Raw genomic sequence first — 16,648 nt, 5'->3', positions numbered from 1 at the left:
TAGAGAAAAGACTACTAAAGGATGGTCAAAAGGACCTTCTATCTCAAATCCTGGGTCCTACAGTGAGAATCCTTGCTACTGCACATACTTAAAAAGAATGATTGTAGCACTGAACACTGAAAATCATTATTCTTGAGCTCTGAAGCTCTGGGATTGAGTTGTGCTTCTAAAGTTTGCTAAGTCATTTAAACCTGTCTCTTAGTGTTTTCATTTTTCATCATTTGGTATTTTGTTTATGGTGGCTAGGTGGCCCAGTGAATACTGGGCCCAGAGTCAAAGAGAGCTAAGTTGAAATCTTTCTTCCCCTCCACTCCCACTTAACAGTATTTTATTTTTTCCCTTTACACCTATACACATTAAGATAGATTTTAGCATTTACTTTTTTGTAAGATTTATATTTCCTATTTTTTTCTTCTTCTTCTTTTCCCTCTCCTCTCCCCAAGATGGCAAGCAATTTGTTATATATTATAGATTTATAATCATGTGAAACATATTACTACATTAGTCTTGTTGTGAAAGAAGAATCAGGACAAAAGGGGAAAAAATCACAAGAAAGAAAAAGCAAAATTAAAATGAAAATAATATGCTTTGATCTGCATTAGAATTCCATGATTCTTTCTCTGGATATGGATAGTATTTTCCATCATGAGTCTTTTGGAATTGTCTTGGATCATTGTATTGCTGAGGAGAAATAAGTCTATTAAAGTTGATCATCATACAGTGTTGCTACATGATGTTCTCCTGGTTCTGTTCACTTCATTCAGCATTATGTGAGTCTTTTTCTGAAATCTACCTGCTTCATCATTCCATTACATTCATTTACCATAATTTGTTCAGTCACGCCCTAATTGATGGGTATCTCCTCAATTTCTAATTCTTTACCACCCCAAAAAGAACTTGTACAAGACTTTTTTTTAAAAATGTGGGTCCTTTTTTCTTTTTTATGATCTCTTTGGGATATTGCTATGGTATTGTTAGATCAAAAAGTCACACAGTTTTATGGCCCTTTGGGCATAACTTCAGATTGCTTTTGAGAGTGCTTAGATCACTTCACAACTCCAGTAACATTGCATTAAAGTTCCAATTTTCCCACATCTTCTCCAACATCTTTCCCATCATTTTAGCCAATCTGATAGATATGAGATGGTACCTCAAAGTTGTTTTAATTTGCATTTCTCTAACCAATAGTGATATAGAGCGTTTTGTCATCTGACTATGCTTTCATCTGAAAACTGCCTGTTCATTTCCTTCAACCATTTGTCATTTGGGGAATGACTTGTATTCTTATAAATTTTGACTCAGTTCTCCATATATTTTAGAAATGAGGCCTTTATCAGATGCACTAACTGTAAAAACTATTTCCCAGCTTTCTGCTTCCTTTCTGATCTTGGTTGCATTGGCTTTGTGTAAAAACTTTTAAATTTAATATAATCAAAATTATCCATTTTCCATTTCATAATTTTCTCTTGTCTTCTATTTAGTCATAAACTCTTCCCTTCTCCACAGATCTAACTATTCCTTGAGTTGAAATCCTTTCTCAGATACTTACTATGTCTATGTCCCTGAGCAAATCATTCAACTTCCCAGTGACTCAGTTTCCTTATAAAAAATAGAGATGATAATATCACTTACCTTCAAGGGTTGTCATCAGGGTAAAATGGTGTAATACTTGAAAAGAGTTTTACAAACCTTAAAGAACTATTTAAAGGGTAGCTATTGTTGATTATTAGCTGTTCAACAAAAATAATAATATTTGCTCTATATACCTCATAGGATCGTTATAAGGAAAATATTTTATAAAACCTCAAAAGTCAGTTGCTATTATTTGAATGTGGATAAGATGGGAAGCATCTTGTCTCCCAGCAAACCCAGAACCAAAAATGACTGGAAAAAGAGATAAGACCATAGATTTAAAACTGCAAGGGACTTTAGAAGTGATCTAGTCTAAACCTCTTATTTTCCAGATGAAGAAACTAAATTCCAGAGAGGGTAAGTGACTAATTGACCCAAGTCACAAAGCTAGTAAATAACAGAATTTAGATTTGAACCTAGCTTCTCTAATTCCAAATCCAGCACATTTATCACTGTTCACCAGGATGAGAGAGAAAGACAGACAGAGACAGAGAAAGAGAGAGAGACAGAGACAGAGAAAGAGAGAGAACCAGAGACAGAGAAAGAGAGAGACAGACAGAGACAGAGAAAGAGAGAGAACCAGACAGAGACAGAGAAAGAGAGAGACAGACAGAGACAGAGAAAGAGAGAGAACCAGACAGAGACAGAGAAAGAGAAAGAACCAGACAGAGACAGAGAAAGAGAGAGACAGACAGAGACAGAGAAAGAGAGAGACAGACAGAGACAGAGAAAGAGAGAGACAGACAGAGACAGAGAAAGAGAGAGAACCAGACAGAGACAGAGAAAGAGAGAGACAGACAGAGACAGAGAAAGAGAGAGACAGACAGAGACAGAGAAAGAGAGAGACAGACAGAGACAGAGCGACAGAAAGGAGGGTTAGAGATGAGGGGAGGGGAAAGGGAGGAGGTGTATTATCCAAAGGCCAACTTTGGAACCCATACTCTTTTGTATGGAGGAATGCAGTCCTATCTAAATAGCAACAGATCCTTGGCCTTTTTCCCCGTTGCCAGGGCCTTCTTCCCTGGTGATATGTTGACAAATGGGAAGGAGTTCAGCAAAAGCCACAAAAATGATGAAATGGTTGAAAGGAATGATTTATGGGGAGAGATTAGTGGAGTAACTGTGTGGCTTGGCAAAACAAAGGGACAGGATGACAGGGGCACAAGGCTTCTGCAGCCAGAGAAGGGAGAGTGAGAGGGATAAAGGCAGCAGTGCTATAGGGTGAAGGGATTGGACATCGTAGGAGAACTCTAAATATATGTTCTGTTCTTCAGTGAGTTAAGGTTGAAGAGATGGAAATTTTGACCTGACCTAGTGGGAACTCAGAAACAATGAGAAATGAAACGTTTTTTTTTTTTTTTAAAGGGGTGTGTATACTTTGCAATAGGATTCATTCTCACCCCATCTAGGTGGTGGTTGTTGTTGGGGTTGAGTAAATCACGTCCAGCTGAATTTTACATATATTATCTCATTTGATCCTCCTCCTCATTAATAGCCCTGTGAGATAGGTACCATTATTACTTCCAGTTTTTTGTTGTTGTTTTTCAATCATATCTATCTTTTCATGACCTCTTGTGGGGTTTTCTTGGCAAAGATACTGGGGTGGCCTGCCATTTCCTTCTCCAACTCATTTTACAGATGAGGAAACTGAGGCAGACAGGTGACTTGCCCAAGGTCACACAGTAAGCAACTGAGGCCATTTTTGAACTCAGGAAGATGAGTCTTCCTGACTTCCAGGCCTGGACGCTATCCACTGTGTCACCTAGCTGCCCCATACCAACTCCATATAGCTTAGCCTGTTTCTTTTCTTAAAAGCCAAGGAGGTTATTTCCCAAACTTGATTAATGTAGGAAGCTAACATTTAAACTGAGCCTCTCCCGACGCACATTCCTGTGACTTTCTGATCACTTTAAGGCATTAAAACCGTATAAAACATGGGGCAGCTAGGTGGCGCAGTGGATAGAGGACCAGCCCTGAATTCAGGAGGACCCAAGTTCAAATCTGGCCTCAGATACTTAACACTTCCTAGCTGTGTGACCCTGGGCAAGTCACTTAACCCCAGCCTCAAAAAACAAAACAAAACAAAACAAAACCCCTGTAAAACACAAAACATGCAATTTTGTCTTAATAGAACAAGACCTCTTGGGTCACCATACTCTGCCTTGCTGATCAGATGGGTTTCTGTATGTAGTCAATAGTGGGGAGGAGGGAGGGAGGGTAAAGTGAGTCTATCCAGGCTAAATGCAGTATCTTTACTGAATTCCTCTCTCTGTTCCTTTTAGTAACTCTTGAATTATTCAATGATAATTGTGAATTGAATAATTCACAAATATCTCATTTTTTACCTCTTTCAAACCTAAACTACAGGTACCTGCCCACTATGTGCCTGTATTGTATTCATGGGATCACAGAATGTTAAAGATGAAGGAACATTAGAAACTGTTTGATTCTGTCCCCTTCTGTAAATGAAGAACTGGAAACTCAGAGAGATTGAATGGTTTGTTCAGTGGTAGGAAGTTTGTGAGCAGAAACCAGGAGTTTTGACTCCTTATCGAGTATGCTTTTTACTCACATCAGTGAAGAAGATCTCTTTAGTAACTTCTCTGCTTATATAAGCGTTTTTCTCTTACAAGTGTCCCAGAGGCAGCAGAGGATGGGAGAGCAAAGAGCATCCTCTCTCCAGGCAGAGAAACCATAGAAGTATAGCTGAGGAGGTTCAGTGAGTCAAGGTTATAGACGAGAACCAAAATGGAGCCTTCTGGCTTTTAGCCCAGAGCTCTCTGTAAGACTTGGCTGAGCCGTGGAGCAGGGATGATGGGGCCACATGCGTTCTCCGAGCTGCTTCTTGTGACCAGAGATGACATGTGTATTCTGTACTGCAGGCTGGGAATTGTAGAGTTACACGACCGGCAGAGATATAATTCATCCTGTCTGATCACTATCCAAGGCCACACGTACTCATCAGCACTTTATGATCACATTACTAAGGAGAGGGATGCTAATATCATGAAACAATAGATAATGATAAATTACTCATATGATGAAACAATATGCAGTTCTGGGTAATCCAGAAGTAATTTTTCTATTTCAATTACATATAAACCCAGTTTAACCAACAAGCAGTTATTTGATGTTTAGTCATTTCAGGCATGTCCAACTCTTTGTGACCCCATTTGAGACTTTCCTGGCAAAGATTCAAGAGCAGTTTGCTATTTACTTCTCCAGTTCATTTTACAGATGAGGAAACTGAGACAAAAAGGGTTAAGCGGCTTGCCCAGGGTCACACATTCAGTAAGTGTCTGGGGCCGGGGTTTCAACTTAGCTATTTATATGAATGCATGTATGTGTGTATACCTGGAGAGAGAGAGAGGTGAATGTGTAAAAAATAAACATGTACATGTTATTTCAAACTGTATTAGAATGTAAGTTGCTTGGAGGCAGGGATTGTTTTCTTACTATCTTTGCATTCCTAGTGATTGCTGACAAGTTGAGGGTGCTAAGTAAATGCTGGGTGCGTGGGTGGTGTATGGATAGAGTAATGTTCTGGAGTCCAGAAAATCTAAGCTAACGTCTACCTCAGACACTTAGTAGCTTTGTGGTCCTGGGCAAGTCCCTTAACTGCTTTTGCCTCAGTTTCCTCATCGTAAAATGAGCTGGGGAAGGAAATAGCAAACCATTTCAGTATCTTTACCAAGTAACTCCAAAAGGGGTCATAAAGAGTCAAACGTGACTTAAAATGACTAAACAACAATGACAAAACACATGTATATATTTATGTAAAGAAAATATTAAGCTGAATATATATATGTATATACACATACATATACACACATATATATGTATATATATATACACATATAAAAATATAGAATATATATAGAATATATAAATATATATATACACACATATAAAATGGATTCAAGTTTTGATAAAGAGACCACTAACACTTATAGGAATTTTTAAAAAGCTTCATATAGAAGGAGATATTTAAATTGAATCTGGGGAAAACCAGGAATTCCAAACAGGAGAATGCAATCTGCACCCGGGAGACGGGTAATACAAAGGCGTGTGAAAGTGAGCACATAGGTCAGATTGTAAGAGGGGGTCATGTGCAAGAACTCCGGAAAGACGGGACAGGGCCAGATTGTGAAGAAGTTTTAAATACCAAACGGAGAACTTTATATTTGATCCTAAAGGTGTCACTTGGACAATGTGAAGAACCGAGGGGAGGCGGGAAAGGCTTGAGGGAAGGTAGCCAGACAGGAGACTGTTGCAGTGGTCTGAGCCGGGGCCATGAGGGCCTGAATTAGGGGCTGTGTGAATTAGGAGAAGGAGACATACTGGAGATGCTGTGAAAGGAGAAACAACAAGATTGGGCAATGGGTTGGAATATGGGATTAATGAGAGGAAAGAGGCAAAAATGATTCCAAGGGCGTGAGCCTAGGGGAGTGGAAAGTGGTACCTTTGGCAGTACAGGGAAATTCGGTAGAGAGAAAGAGAATTACATTTTAAGCTTAAGTTGTCTATAGGACATTCGGTTTTAAATGGTGATATGGGGCTGGTTCTCAGGAGTTATCACTTTACAGATAATAAAGACCTGGCCCCTTCTCTGTCTCTAGCCCCAAGTGTCTCCCAGAAAGGATCCCATGTAATTGGGAAGAGCCAAGGAATCCTGGGTGGTCCCACATAACACCTGTGAGAGAAGGGGAATTATTGATGATGATTCCTTTGTTCCAGGGTGCTTATACAGCTAGAATTGGGTCACCCTTTCACTCCTGTTATCCTTTCTCCCTCTGGACAGATCCAGGACCTATTTCAGAGTTTTGAGGATACCCCACTTGGGGCTGCCTCCCTTGCCCAGGTCCACAAGGCTGTGCTGTATGATGGGAGAACTGTGGCGGTGAAGGTCCAGCACCCAAAGGTACAAGCCCAGAGCTCCAAGGACATTCTGCTCATGGAGGTGAGCTTCATTTTTCTTTCTCCTTCCAATCATGCAGGTTTACTGATAAATAAGATAAAGTCTTTTTTTTTGTTTGTTTTTATGTAATGGCATTTCCCCCCCCAATTACATGTATAGGTAATTTTTGTCATTCATTTTTTGAAAGATTTTGAGTTTCAAATTTCCCCCCTCCTTTCCCCCGTTATTTTACCCCTCCCCAAGATGGCAAGCAATCTGATATAGTTATACATGTGTGATCGTATATAACACATTTCCACATTAGTTGTGTTGTGCAAGAAACAGAACAAAAGGGAAAAAAAATGGAAATAACCCCCCCCCCCAAAGTGAAAATAGTATGCTTCGATTTTCATCAGTGATTTCTCTGAATATGGATAGCATTTTCCATGAGTCTTTTGGAATTGTAATAAAATGAAAAGTTAATGCTGAGAAGTCAGGGCCTAGGATATAGTAAGAAAAATTAAGGGAAGAAAGAAGAAAATGAAGGTTAGCTCTGATAATTGTCTCTGACCACATAAAGCACCAGGGACTCTGGAGGTATATGCAAAAGTTTATACCTGCATTCTAGTGATACTTATTATACTTCTGAAGAAGGTATTTACTTGAGTTGTAATAATTTATGTTGTGAGAATGTTTTGGTTAAAAAAATGATGTATAAATTGAATATACTTAAAAAGAAATTATCAAACTATATCTTATTTAAAGAATCGTACTTTATTTTTACTTTATTTTTCTTGAGAGTTTTTTTGGGGAAATCTATGGGGGTTTTTTGCAGCATGATTTTTATAGAAATGATTTGCATAATCTCATACATGCCTTTTCAGTAGTGTGGGGTGGAGAAGGAGGAACAGAAAATCTGGTACTCAAAGTTTTAAAAACAAATGGAAAAAAATTTGTTTTACATGTAACAGGGAAAAATTACATCTCTCTCTTTATGTATATAAGAATCAATCCTAATTTATCTTTTTTGTCAGTCCATATATAATTAAGTTCAGTACAATTAACATTCATTAAATCATTAACCATGCCAAGGCAACATTCCAGGACTGGGGAATGCAGACACTTTCCTAACCTTCTTCTCCCCAAACCTAGTACTTTTTTCTCAGAAAGCTTATTTTAGTTCCTCAAATTTCATAAAATCTCAGAATTTGAAGAGACTTCAAAGATCATCTAGTCCCCCTGTTTCTGATTAAAAATTCTCTCAACATTCCTGATAAGTGGGCATCCAACTTCTATTTGAAGTCATTATTGATGCATTAATTTATTATTTATTTATTTTCAAATTTAACAGATAAATATATTATTTATTACTTATTTAAACTTTATTTTATTTAAATTCTATTAATGATTATTTTTTCAACCACCTTGCTAAGTTAGCTAGGTATGCAAAACATACAATATAAAAAAAAAGCAAAAGCAACTGCTGCCTCCAAGGACAAATAGATGATAAGTGAATGAGATTAAAAAGAGATCATTGAGGTAGGAGAACTAAGACAGAACAGTGTCATGAAAACCCAGAAAGAACAGTATCTGAAAAGAAAGAGGTCAATCATATCAAATGCTTCAGAGAGGCCAGTAAGGCTGAGGATTCAGAAAAGGCCATTAGGATTGGCAATTAAGAGATTATTGGCAACTTAAGAGACTTTTACCTTTTTTTCCCCTGGGCATCTAGTTGATTAGGAGAGGACAGATATAGGGCAACAGATAGCAGCAATGATAAGAGCTGGTTAGGTTTGTTTTGTTTTAAGATGGATGAACTCCTTTTACTTTACAACTAAATAAACTCGTACACCTGAAAATAACTTCTTTTTAAAATTTTATTTTTAACATTTGTTTAAAGAAACTTTTGAGTTCCAAATTCATTCCCTCCAAAACTCTCCTTCCATTAAGAAGGCAAGAAATGTGATATCAGTTATCTATGTGAAATTAATCTTGAGGAAATTCCTATTGGAGATCCCATATTTAGCAATTTACCTTTTGCTACGGGGATCTCCCTTTATTTACCGTATGTTCCAGCATCATTCTCACAGCAGGGTGAGAAGAATGATCTCAAAAGGGATTATAAAGGGACAAAGCTTGTCAATGTAATTGTCATTATAGCCCTCACTCCTTTCTTTCTCTCTCTTTCCTTTCCCCTCTCTCTGCCACTCCCTTTCTACTTCCTACCCTTCTCCATTCCCTCATGTTTGTTTCTTTCCTTCCTGTTCTCAACTCTTTCCCCCTTCTTCCATTTATTCATTCATTCATTCAGTGTATAATTATTGAACTCCTGCTATCTGAATAGCACTGTGGTTAAATCCTTTAGGGCACGGGAAAGGTAATTAAGATCTGGTCCCTGCTTTTCTGGAGCCCACATTTCAGCTGGGGAGAACAGACGCACAAAGATATCGAACAGTTAAATAACAATACAGTCAGTCTGTGATTGAGTGTTCAAGAAAAGGGTACTGATTTTTAAGTATGTTCAGTAGGAGTGTAGATAAGGAGATAACTATGGTCTCCTGCAGTTGTGGGGATGTGTGAAGGGATGGGACTTAGGTTAGATCTTTAAGGGATCACTTTAGAGTGATTTAACCAATTTGCTAGCTTTATATTTTGTTTATTTTGTGAGGCAATTGGAGTTAAGTGACTTGCCCCAGGATCATAACTGCTAGGAAGTGTCAAATGTTTGAGACCAAATCTGAATTCAGGTCCTCCTTGACTCCACGGATGGTGCTCTATCCGCTGTACCATCTAGCCAAGAGGAGGGCATTTATATAGGCGGGGAGAAGGACATGGGGTAAGGGAAGCAAGTTAAAGGGGAATAAGGTGGAGAATAGAATGAACAAAATCTTGGAATTAGACTGAGCATGAGTCATTCAGGGAATAGTAAAGAGACCAACCTAGCTAAAGTAGAGGGCCTATATTTGGGAATTGTAGGTGATAAAGGGTTAACACCCTAAAAAAATTAATCATTATCATCATCGTAGCTGATGGATATTTTTCGTAAGTATGAACAGGGAGAATATTTATAATCAATTACAATCAAAATTATAAAAGACTAAATAGATAATTTGAATTTTATAAAATTGAAAAATTTGCTAGAACAAAAGCAATGTAGGGAGAGTAAGGATGGATTGGGGGGAAATCTTGCTGTAAATATCTCTGTTAATGGTATATTATCCAAGATATACAGGGAATTGACATAAACATACATAACTAAAAGCTATTTCCCAATGGATGAGTGGTCAAAACATATGAACAAAATTCTTAAAAAGAAGAATACAAACTAGTATTACTCATGTGAAAGATTTTTCCAAATTGCTAACAATTAAGATGTCACAGGTGAAATTCTGAGAAACAAAGTTTGGGGTATGAGAAATTGATTTATTAATCAGGCTAGAAAACAATCAATAAACTAAGGTCAGTGGTATATCTTGGTGATCAAAGTCCCCAAACAAGTGTTCCAGACCACCTTAATTTCAGGCTTCTTCCTTCTGATAGCACATCCTTGGGATTTCCCTGACAAGGAAAAGGTAATTCATATTGGTGATTTTAATAAGGAGGTAGGTTAAGACTTCTCAACTCTTCCTCATTATTTCATCTTCCTTGGAAAGTTTCTCTTTAAATTAGCATTGACAGACAAATATTATAAATTAATATTAATAATCTAATGATGCATGATTAAAATTAATTTTCCTCAAAGAGAAATGCTCAAAACAACTCTGATATTTCACATCAGACCCAACATTTGGCAAAGGTGACAAAAGATGGAAAACAATAATTGAGAAATGGTCTGCTAATATCATGTGTGACCTTGGACAAGTGACCTCAACTGTAAAATGATTTTGGTCTCTGGAGTTGATAATACTTCAAAGCAAGTTTCCTGTTTGGATCAAAGGGCATGGACATTTTTCAGTTACTCATATCCTCTGTGTGTGTGTGTCTCTCTCTGTCTCTCTGTCTTTGTCTCTGTCTCTCTCTCTCCCCCTCCATAATGCTCCCATAATGCCAAAGTGCTTTCCAGAGTGGTTGGCCTAATTCACAATCCTATCAGCAACATTTCTGTGTTTCTTCCAGCTCCAACTCATTGAATTTGTGATTTCATGGTATATATACACCAAAAAGATCATTGAGCACAGAAAGAACTGGTAACAGAGTAGTTGCCCGAGCTCCAACTCAGAACATGTAAGAAATTCAAATATGAAAGATGCTGAGAAGCATGGGGGCACTTATGGTGAAGTAATATGCATTGGGAAGTAAGCAGAATAAAAAAAATACAGTGATGAAGGCAATGTAAACAGAAAGATTACAGACAACCAACAAAACAAAACAGTGCTGGAGAATGATAATGGCCAAGCCTGGCTCTGCAGAAGAGTTGAAAAATTCACCCTCTCTCCCTTGATTGCAGAGATGGGTAATCATGGGTGTGGAATATTGTGCTTACTCTTAGATAGGTTTAATGGATCAGTTCATTCTGTTGATCCACCTTTTTTCTTTATAATATTTGTTGCAAGGGATGACTTGCTGGATGGCTCAGGAAGGGCTGTATTTGGGAAAGAATGTGATATGAAAAAAAGAGCTATCAATAAAAAAGAGATTTAGAAAAGGTTTGTAAGGTTTGTTTAGGTAGACTAGGGCCAGAATGGGGAGGATAGTGAATGCCAGAGTGGGGAAATGAGACATAATTTTTTAGGCAGTGGGGAACCATTGAAGTTTTTTTGGTAGGGTAGGAACATGATGAGAGTAGTCCGTTAGGATGATTAATGTGGCTGTGATGTGTAAGATGGATTGGAGTGGGTAGACACGGGAAACTGGAAGCCAGTTAGAAAGCCATTTATTACTGTAGTTCAGATACAAGGTGATGAGGGCTTGGACAAAGGTGGACACAAAGAGGATGGAGTAAAAGGAATAGTTTTGAGAGACATGTTGAAAGAAGAATTGACAGCACTTGTTGACTGATTACGGGGCATGAAGGAAAGGAAGGAGTCAGAGATACATGACTTTAGTTTGGGACAATGGAAGAACAGTAACAAGGTTGACAGTGACAGAATTATTTATCCCCAAACCTGGCTGACCCTGGTGGGACGGGGCATGGGAAGGGGAGGTGAAAGGGAGGATTCCATGTGTCTGGGCTATGTTTACTGGCTTTCTTGACCTCTTGCCTTTCTCATATCGCTTTGATAAGGAAGAATTTGCTTAGACATTCCTAATGTTGAAATTGGGAAAGGCCTTAGAGAAGGGCCATTAACTTACAGATGAGAAGGCTGAGGTTCAGAGAAGTTCCCTCTTTGGATACTTTTATTTTTCCTGAATACTGGGATTCTTCCAGAGAAGGTGTTTGGAGAGGAAGCCCCCCATTTGATGGTTTCTTTGGGAATCTGCAGACAGTGATTTTGCAGATTCTACAGGGTCATCAGCGTCCCTGGGAGGGCATGTCGGGCAGACTAGGGTGGTAGAACAGGAGCTCGTCCTGCACCAACTGATTTTCTCTGAGCTTTGGGTAGAGAAGGCACTTTTCTCTGTGCTAAGCTCAGGGACTTCTGAATAATGGACAGTTAAGGACAACGGCAATAATAGCAGTAATAACTGTCTGGCATCTCTTCCTCCCTGAGATAAGCATCCACACTTTGGCAGTCATATCCCCAAGTGAGGTGTGTCTGGAGTACAGAGCAGTTCTTTCTCCCTAAGGAACAGCCGAAGTGGGGCCGGTGCCAGGCCCCAGCCCCGACCCAGTCTGGAGGGGCAGCTGAGGGCCTAAATGAGGATGGGGCTCCTGGTTACCAGAGCAGAGCCCTCTGCTCCCAACAGCCCTGGGAAGGGAAGGCAGAGTGGGACAGTGCGAGCAGCCAGAATACCTGAGTTGTAATTCTGTTTATGATGTTTCACCCCCTGTAAGAAATGGAAACCACGGGAAATAATTAAATATGAAAAACTAATCTTAAATACCATAACTTGGGCAAGCTATTTTGCCTCTTAGCCTCAGTTTCTTCAGCTGTAAAATGAAGAAGTTGGAATAGATGACTGTGAAGATTGCTTCCAATCTTTGGTTCTGGGAGCCTGTGAATAGTGCAAATATTGTCATTTCCATTTTATAGATAAGGAACCAGAGGCTCAGAGAGAATAAATGTTAATTTAGAGTTATATAGCTGTTAACTAGTAGAACTGGAGTTCATCTCAGGCCTTTAGGTTCTAAAACTACTCCAAGCCTTTTTTGATATATTGCTCTGTCTTTTAATGGAGATGACCTGTGATATTATTGTGGAATTATTATTTCCTCACTGTAAACCAAGAGTTTTTCCAGTATGCAAATTTGCTTTCATCTTTAATAAAAGGTAAAATTATATGCATGCCAAAGAATTGTTTTAAAATAAATTTGTTTATTATTTATTGTCAGTTAGTGTTTGATCTGCATACCTATATTGTATACCCATATACTTTATGTTGCATAAAAATTTCTTGGAGAGAAAGAGGTTATGAGTGGAAAAAGGTTAAGAAGCCCTAACATAGCCCAAGTGATTCCCTATTGGAACACTATCATTTGTAATTACAACTTCAAACAATATATTTCAAAAATCACTATTTTCATGGGAGTGTCACTAAGCAGTGTCTCCACAGGGGCTTCTTTCCTGCTGCCTGAAATATGAGTTCATCCTCATTTGATAAAATAAACCAGGACTTTAAAAACCTTTTTTCATCTTTAAACTGAGCTGAAATGTGCCTCCCATCAACTCTAGAAGAAAAACAGTCTAATGGAAATTCATGGCATCAATATGTGAATGAGTAGGAAAGAAAGAAGATCAATTTGTACCAAAAATATTTATAGTGGCTTGTATATGTTAATGGCAAAAAATTAAAAACTAAGGAAATGGCCATCAATTATGAATGGCTGAAAATAATTATGGATTTAGTAGATAATATTGTACTTGGGAGAAATGCCTAAAAGAATGATTTTAGCAAAACCTGGGAAGACTCATATGAACTGATGCATACTTAAGTGAGCAGAACTAGGAGAACAATGTTTACAATAACAATGACATTGTAAAGACAAATCATTTTGATAGACTTAATTAACAATTATGACTGATGCAGTGGTCATTATCACTGACAATGGACCCATATCCTGATAGTTTATGGACTTGTGGTGCAGAATAAGGCATACATTTTTGGACATAAACTATGGAAATTTTTTTTGACCATGTATATTTTTGAAAATGTTTTGTTTTTCTTTTATATAAGGATAGGGAAGAGAAAGAAAAAACAAATGCTTACTTAGTTGAAAAATTAAATAAAATGAAGCTTAAAAAAAAAAAGCCAAACAAAAGCAACAAGGAATAGGCTTAAGCTGCTTAAAGATGTTGATATTTTAAAAGGAGCACCCCACTCATTTCTTTATTTGGTAAGAAAGATCTTTTTGAGCAATTCAGATAGTTAAGGACTCTTTTGATAGCACAAAATCCTGACCCTTGGGTAGTTATAGAGAGAATAGGGTCACATGGAGGGCATCTCTTGGACATATAGGCAGGTGCTTTGTAGGTATTATTTAGTGATGACTTTGTATGGAAGAGAAGGGCAATCAATGATCATTTTTAAGCCTCTCATCTTCTTTTATATGAGTGGTTATTAACCTTTTTTGTGTGCTGTGGAGAATTTGGGTAGTCCAGTGAAACTTATAAACTCTTTCTCAGAATAATGATTTTTAAATTCTTAAAATAAAATGCATAGGATACAAAGGAAGCCAATTATGTTGAAATAAGTTATAAATTTTTTTTAAAAAAACATGTTCACAAAGTCATCCCCAATGCTTCGATATTAAACTATTAGCATAATTGACTATATTAATAACCAAACTAACAAAAATCATATTATTATCTCAATAGATGCACAAAAAGCATTTGATAAAATCCAACACTCATTCCTATTAAAAACACTAGAAAGTATAGGAATAAATGGATCTATTTAAAACCATCAGCAAGCATCAAATGTAATAGGGACAAACTAGAACCATTCTCTGTAAAATCAGGGGTGAAACAAGGTTGCCTACTATCACCATTACTATTCAATATTGTATTAGAAATGCTAGCCTTGGCAATAAGAGAAGAAAAAGAGATGAAAGGAACTAGAGTAGGTAACGAGGAAGCCAAATTATTACCTTTTGCAGATAATATGATGGTATACTTAGAGAACCCTAAAGAATCAACTAAAAAACTACTAGAAACAATTCACAATGTTAGCAAAGCTGCAGGATATAAAATAAATCCATATAAATCATCAGCATTTTTATACATTCCTAACACAATCCAAGAGCAAGAGATACAAAGAGAAATTACATTGAAAATTACCGTCAATAGTATAAAATATTTGGGAATATCTTATCTGCCAAGGGAAATTTAGGAAATATATGAATACAGCTACAAAACACTTTCCACACAAATGAAGTCTGATCTAATCAGTTGGAAAAATATCAAGTGCTTATAGGTAGGCCAAGCAAATTATAATAAAAATGACAATACTACCTAAATTAATCTATTTATTGCATGCCATATCAGTCAAACTCCCAATAAATTATTTTACAGATCTGGGAAAAAATAATAAAAAGTTCATCTGGAAGAATAAAAGTTCAAGAATTTCAAGAGAATTAATGAAAAAAATGCAAATGAATGTGGCCTACTTATGCCAGACCTAAAACTATATTATGAAGCAGAGGTCACCAAAACCATTTAGTATTGGGTAAGAAATAGAGAAGTTGATCAGTGGAATAGGTTAGGTTCACAGGACAAAATACTCAATGACTATAGTAATCTAGTGTTTGACAAACCCAAAGATTCCAGCTTTGGGGATAAGAATTCACTATTTGACAAAAATTGCTGGGAAATTGGAAACTAGTATGACAGAAACTAAGCATTGACCCACACTTAATACCGTACACCAAGATAAGGTCATAATGGGTTCATGACTTAGACATAAAGAATGATATTATAAACAACTTAGAAGAACATAGGATAGTTTACCTCTCAGATCTGTGGAGGAGGAATTTGTGACCAAAGGAGAACTAGAGATCATTACTGATCACAAAATAGATAATTTTGATTATATCAAGTTAAAAGTTTTTCTACAGACAAAACTAATGCAGACAAGATTAGAAGGGAAACAATAAATTGGGAAAACATTTTTATATTTGAGGATTCTGATAAAGGCCTCATTTCTAAAATATATAGCGAATTGACTCAAATTTATAAGAATTCAAGCCATTCTCCAGTTGACAAATGGTCAAAGAATATGAACAATTTTCAGATGAAGAAATTGAAACAATTTCTAATCATATGAAAAGGTGCTTTAAATCACTATTGATCAGAGAAATATAAATGAAGACAACTCTGAGATACCACTACACACCTGTCAGATTGGCTAAGACAACAGGAAAAGATAATGATGAATGTTGGAGGTGATGCGGGAAAATTGGGACACTGATGCATTGTTGGTGGAGTTGTGAATGGATCCAGCCATTCTGGAGAGTTATTTGGAACTATGCTCAAAGAGTTATCAAACTGTGCATACCCTTTGATCCAGCATTGCTGTTATTGGGATTATATCCGAAAGAGATCATAATGGAGGTAAAGGGACCCACATGTGCCAAAATGTTTGTGGCAGCCCTCTTTGTAGTGGCTAGAAACTGGAAAATGATGGATGGCCATCAATTGGAGAATGGCTGAATAAGTTATAGTATATGAATGCTTTGAAATATTATTGTTCTGTAAGAAATGACCAACAGGATGATTTCAGAAAGGCCTGGAGAGACTTACATGAACTGATGCTGAGTGAAATGAGCAAAACCAGGAGATCATTTGATTCTCACAACCCTGTGAGGTAGATGCTGTAATTATATTTTACAGATGAATACACTGAGTCAGATGGGGCAAAATGGAATTTTAACACAGGTCTTCTTGGCTGCAGGTCCAGTGTTCTGGTACCTAGTTGCTTCTTAATATCACTTTTAATATCAAATTAACATCACTGCTAATGACTAAGCCCCTTTCGCCTGGAAAATTTAATTTAATGGAAAAAAAAAATCATATTTGTCAT

General features: G+C 37.2%; 1 protein-coding gene across 4 annotated transcripts in view; it reads left to right on the top strand.

The window, feature by feature from the left end:
* Window positions 1-16,648, top strand: part of ADCK1 (aarF domain containing kinase 1) — a 147,600-nt gene that overhangs the window by 84,325 nt on the left and 46,627 nt on the right. For all 4 annotated transcript variants that reach the window (XM_074289881.1, XM_074289878.1, XM_074289880.1 and 1 more), the window contains one exon: window positions 6,434-6,592. In XM_074289881.1, coding sequence (XP_074145982.1) covers window positions 6,434-6,592 — 159 coding nt within the window. The remainder of the gene's footprint in view (window positions 1-6,433; window positions 6,593-16,648) is intronic.

Source organism: Sminthopsis crassicaudata, chromosome 2, assembly GCF_048593235.1.
Source record: "Sminthopsis crassicaudata isolate SCR6 chromosome 2, ASM4859323v1, whole genome shotgun sequence".
Taxonomy (NCBI): Eukaryota; Metazoa; Chordata; class Mammalia; order Dasyuromorphia; family Dasyuridae; genus Sminthopsis; species Sminthopsis crassicaudata.
Note: the sequence above shows the minus strand (reverse complement) of the source record. Positions and strands in the feature narration are given on the sequence as shown.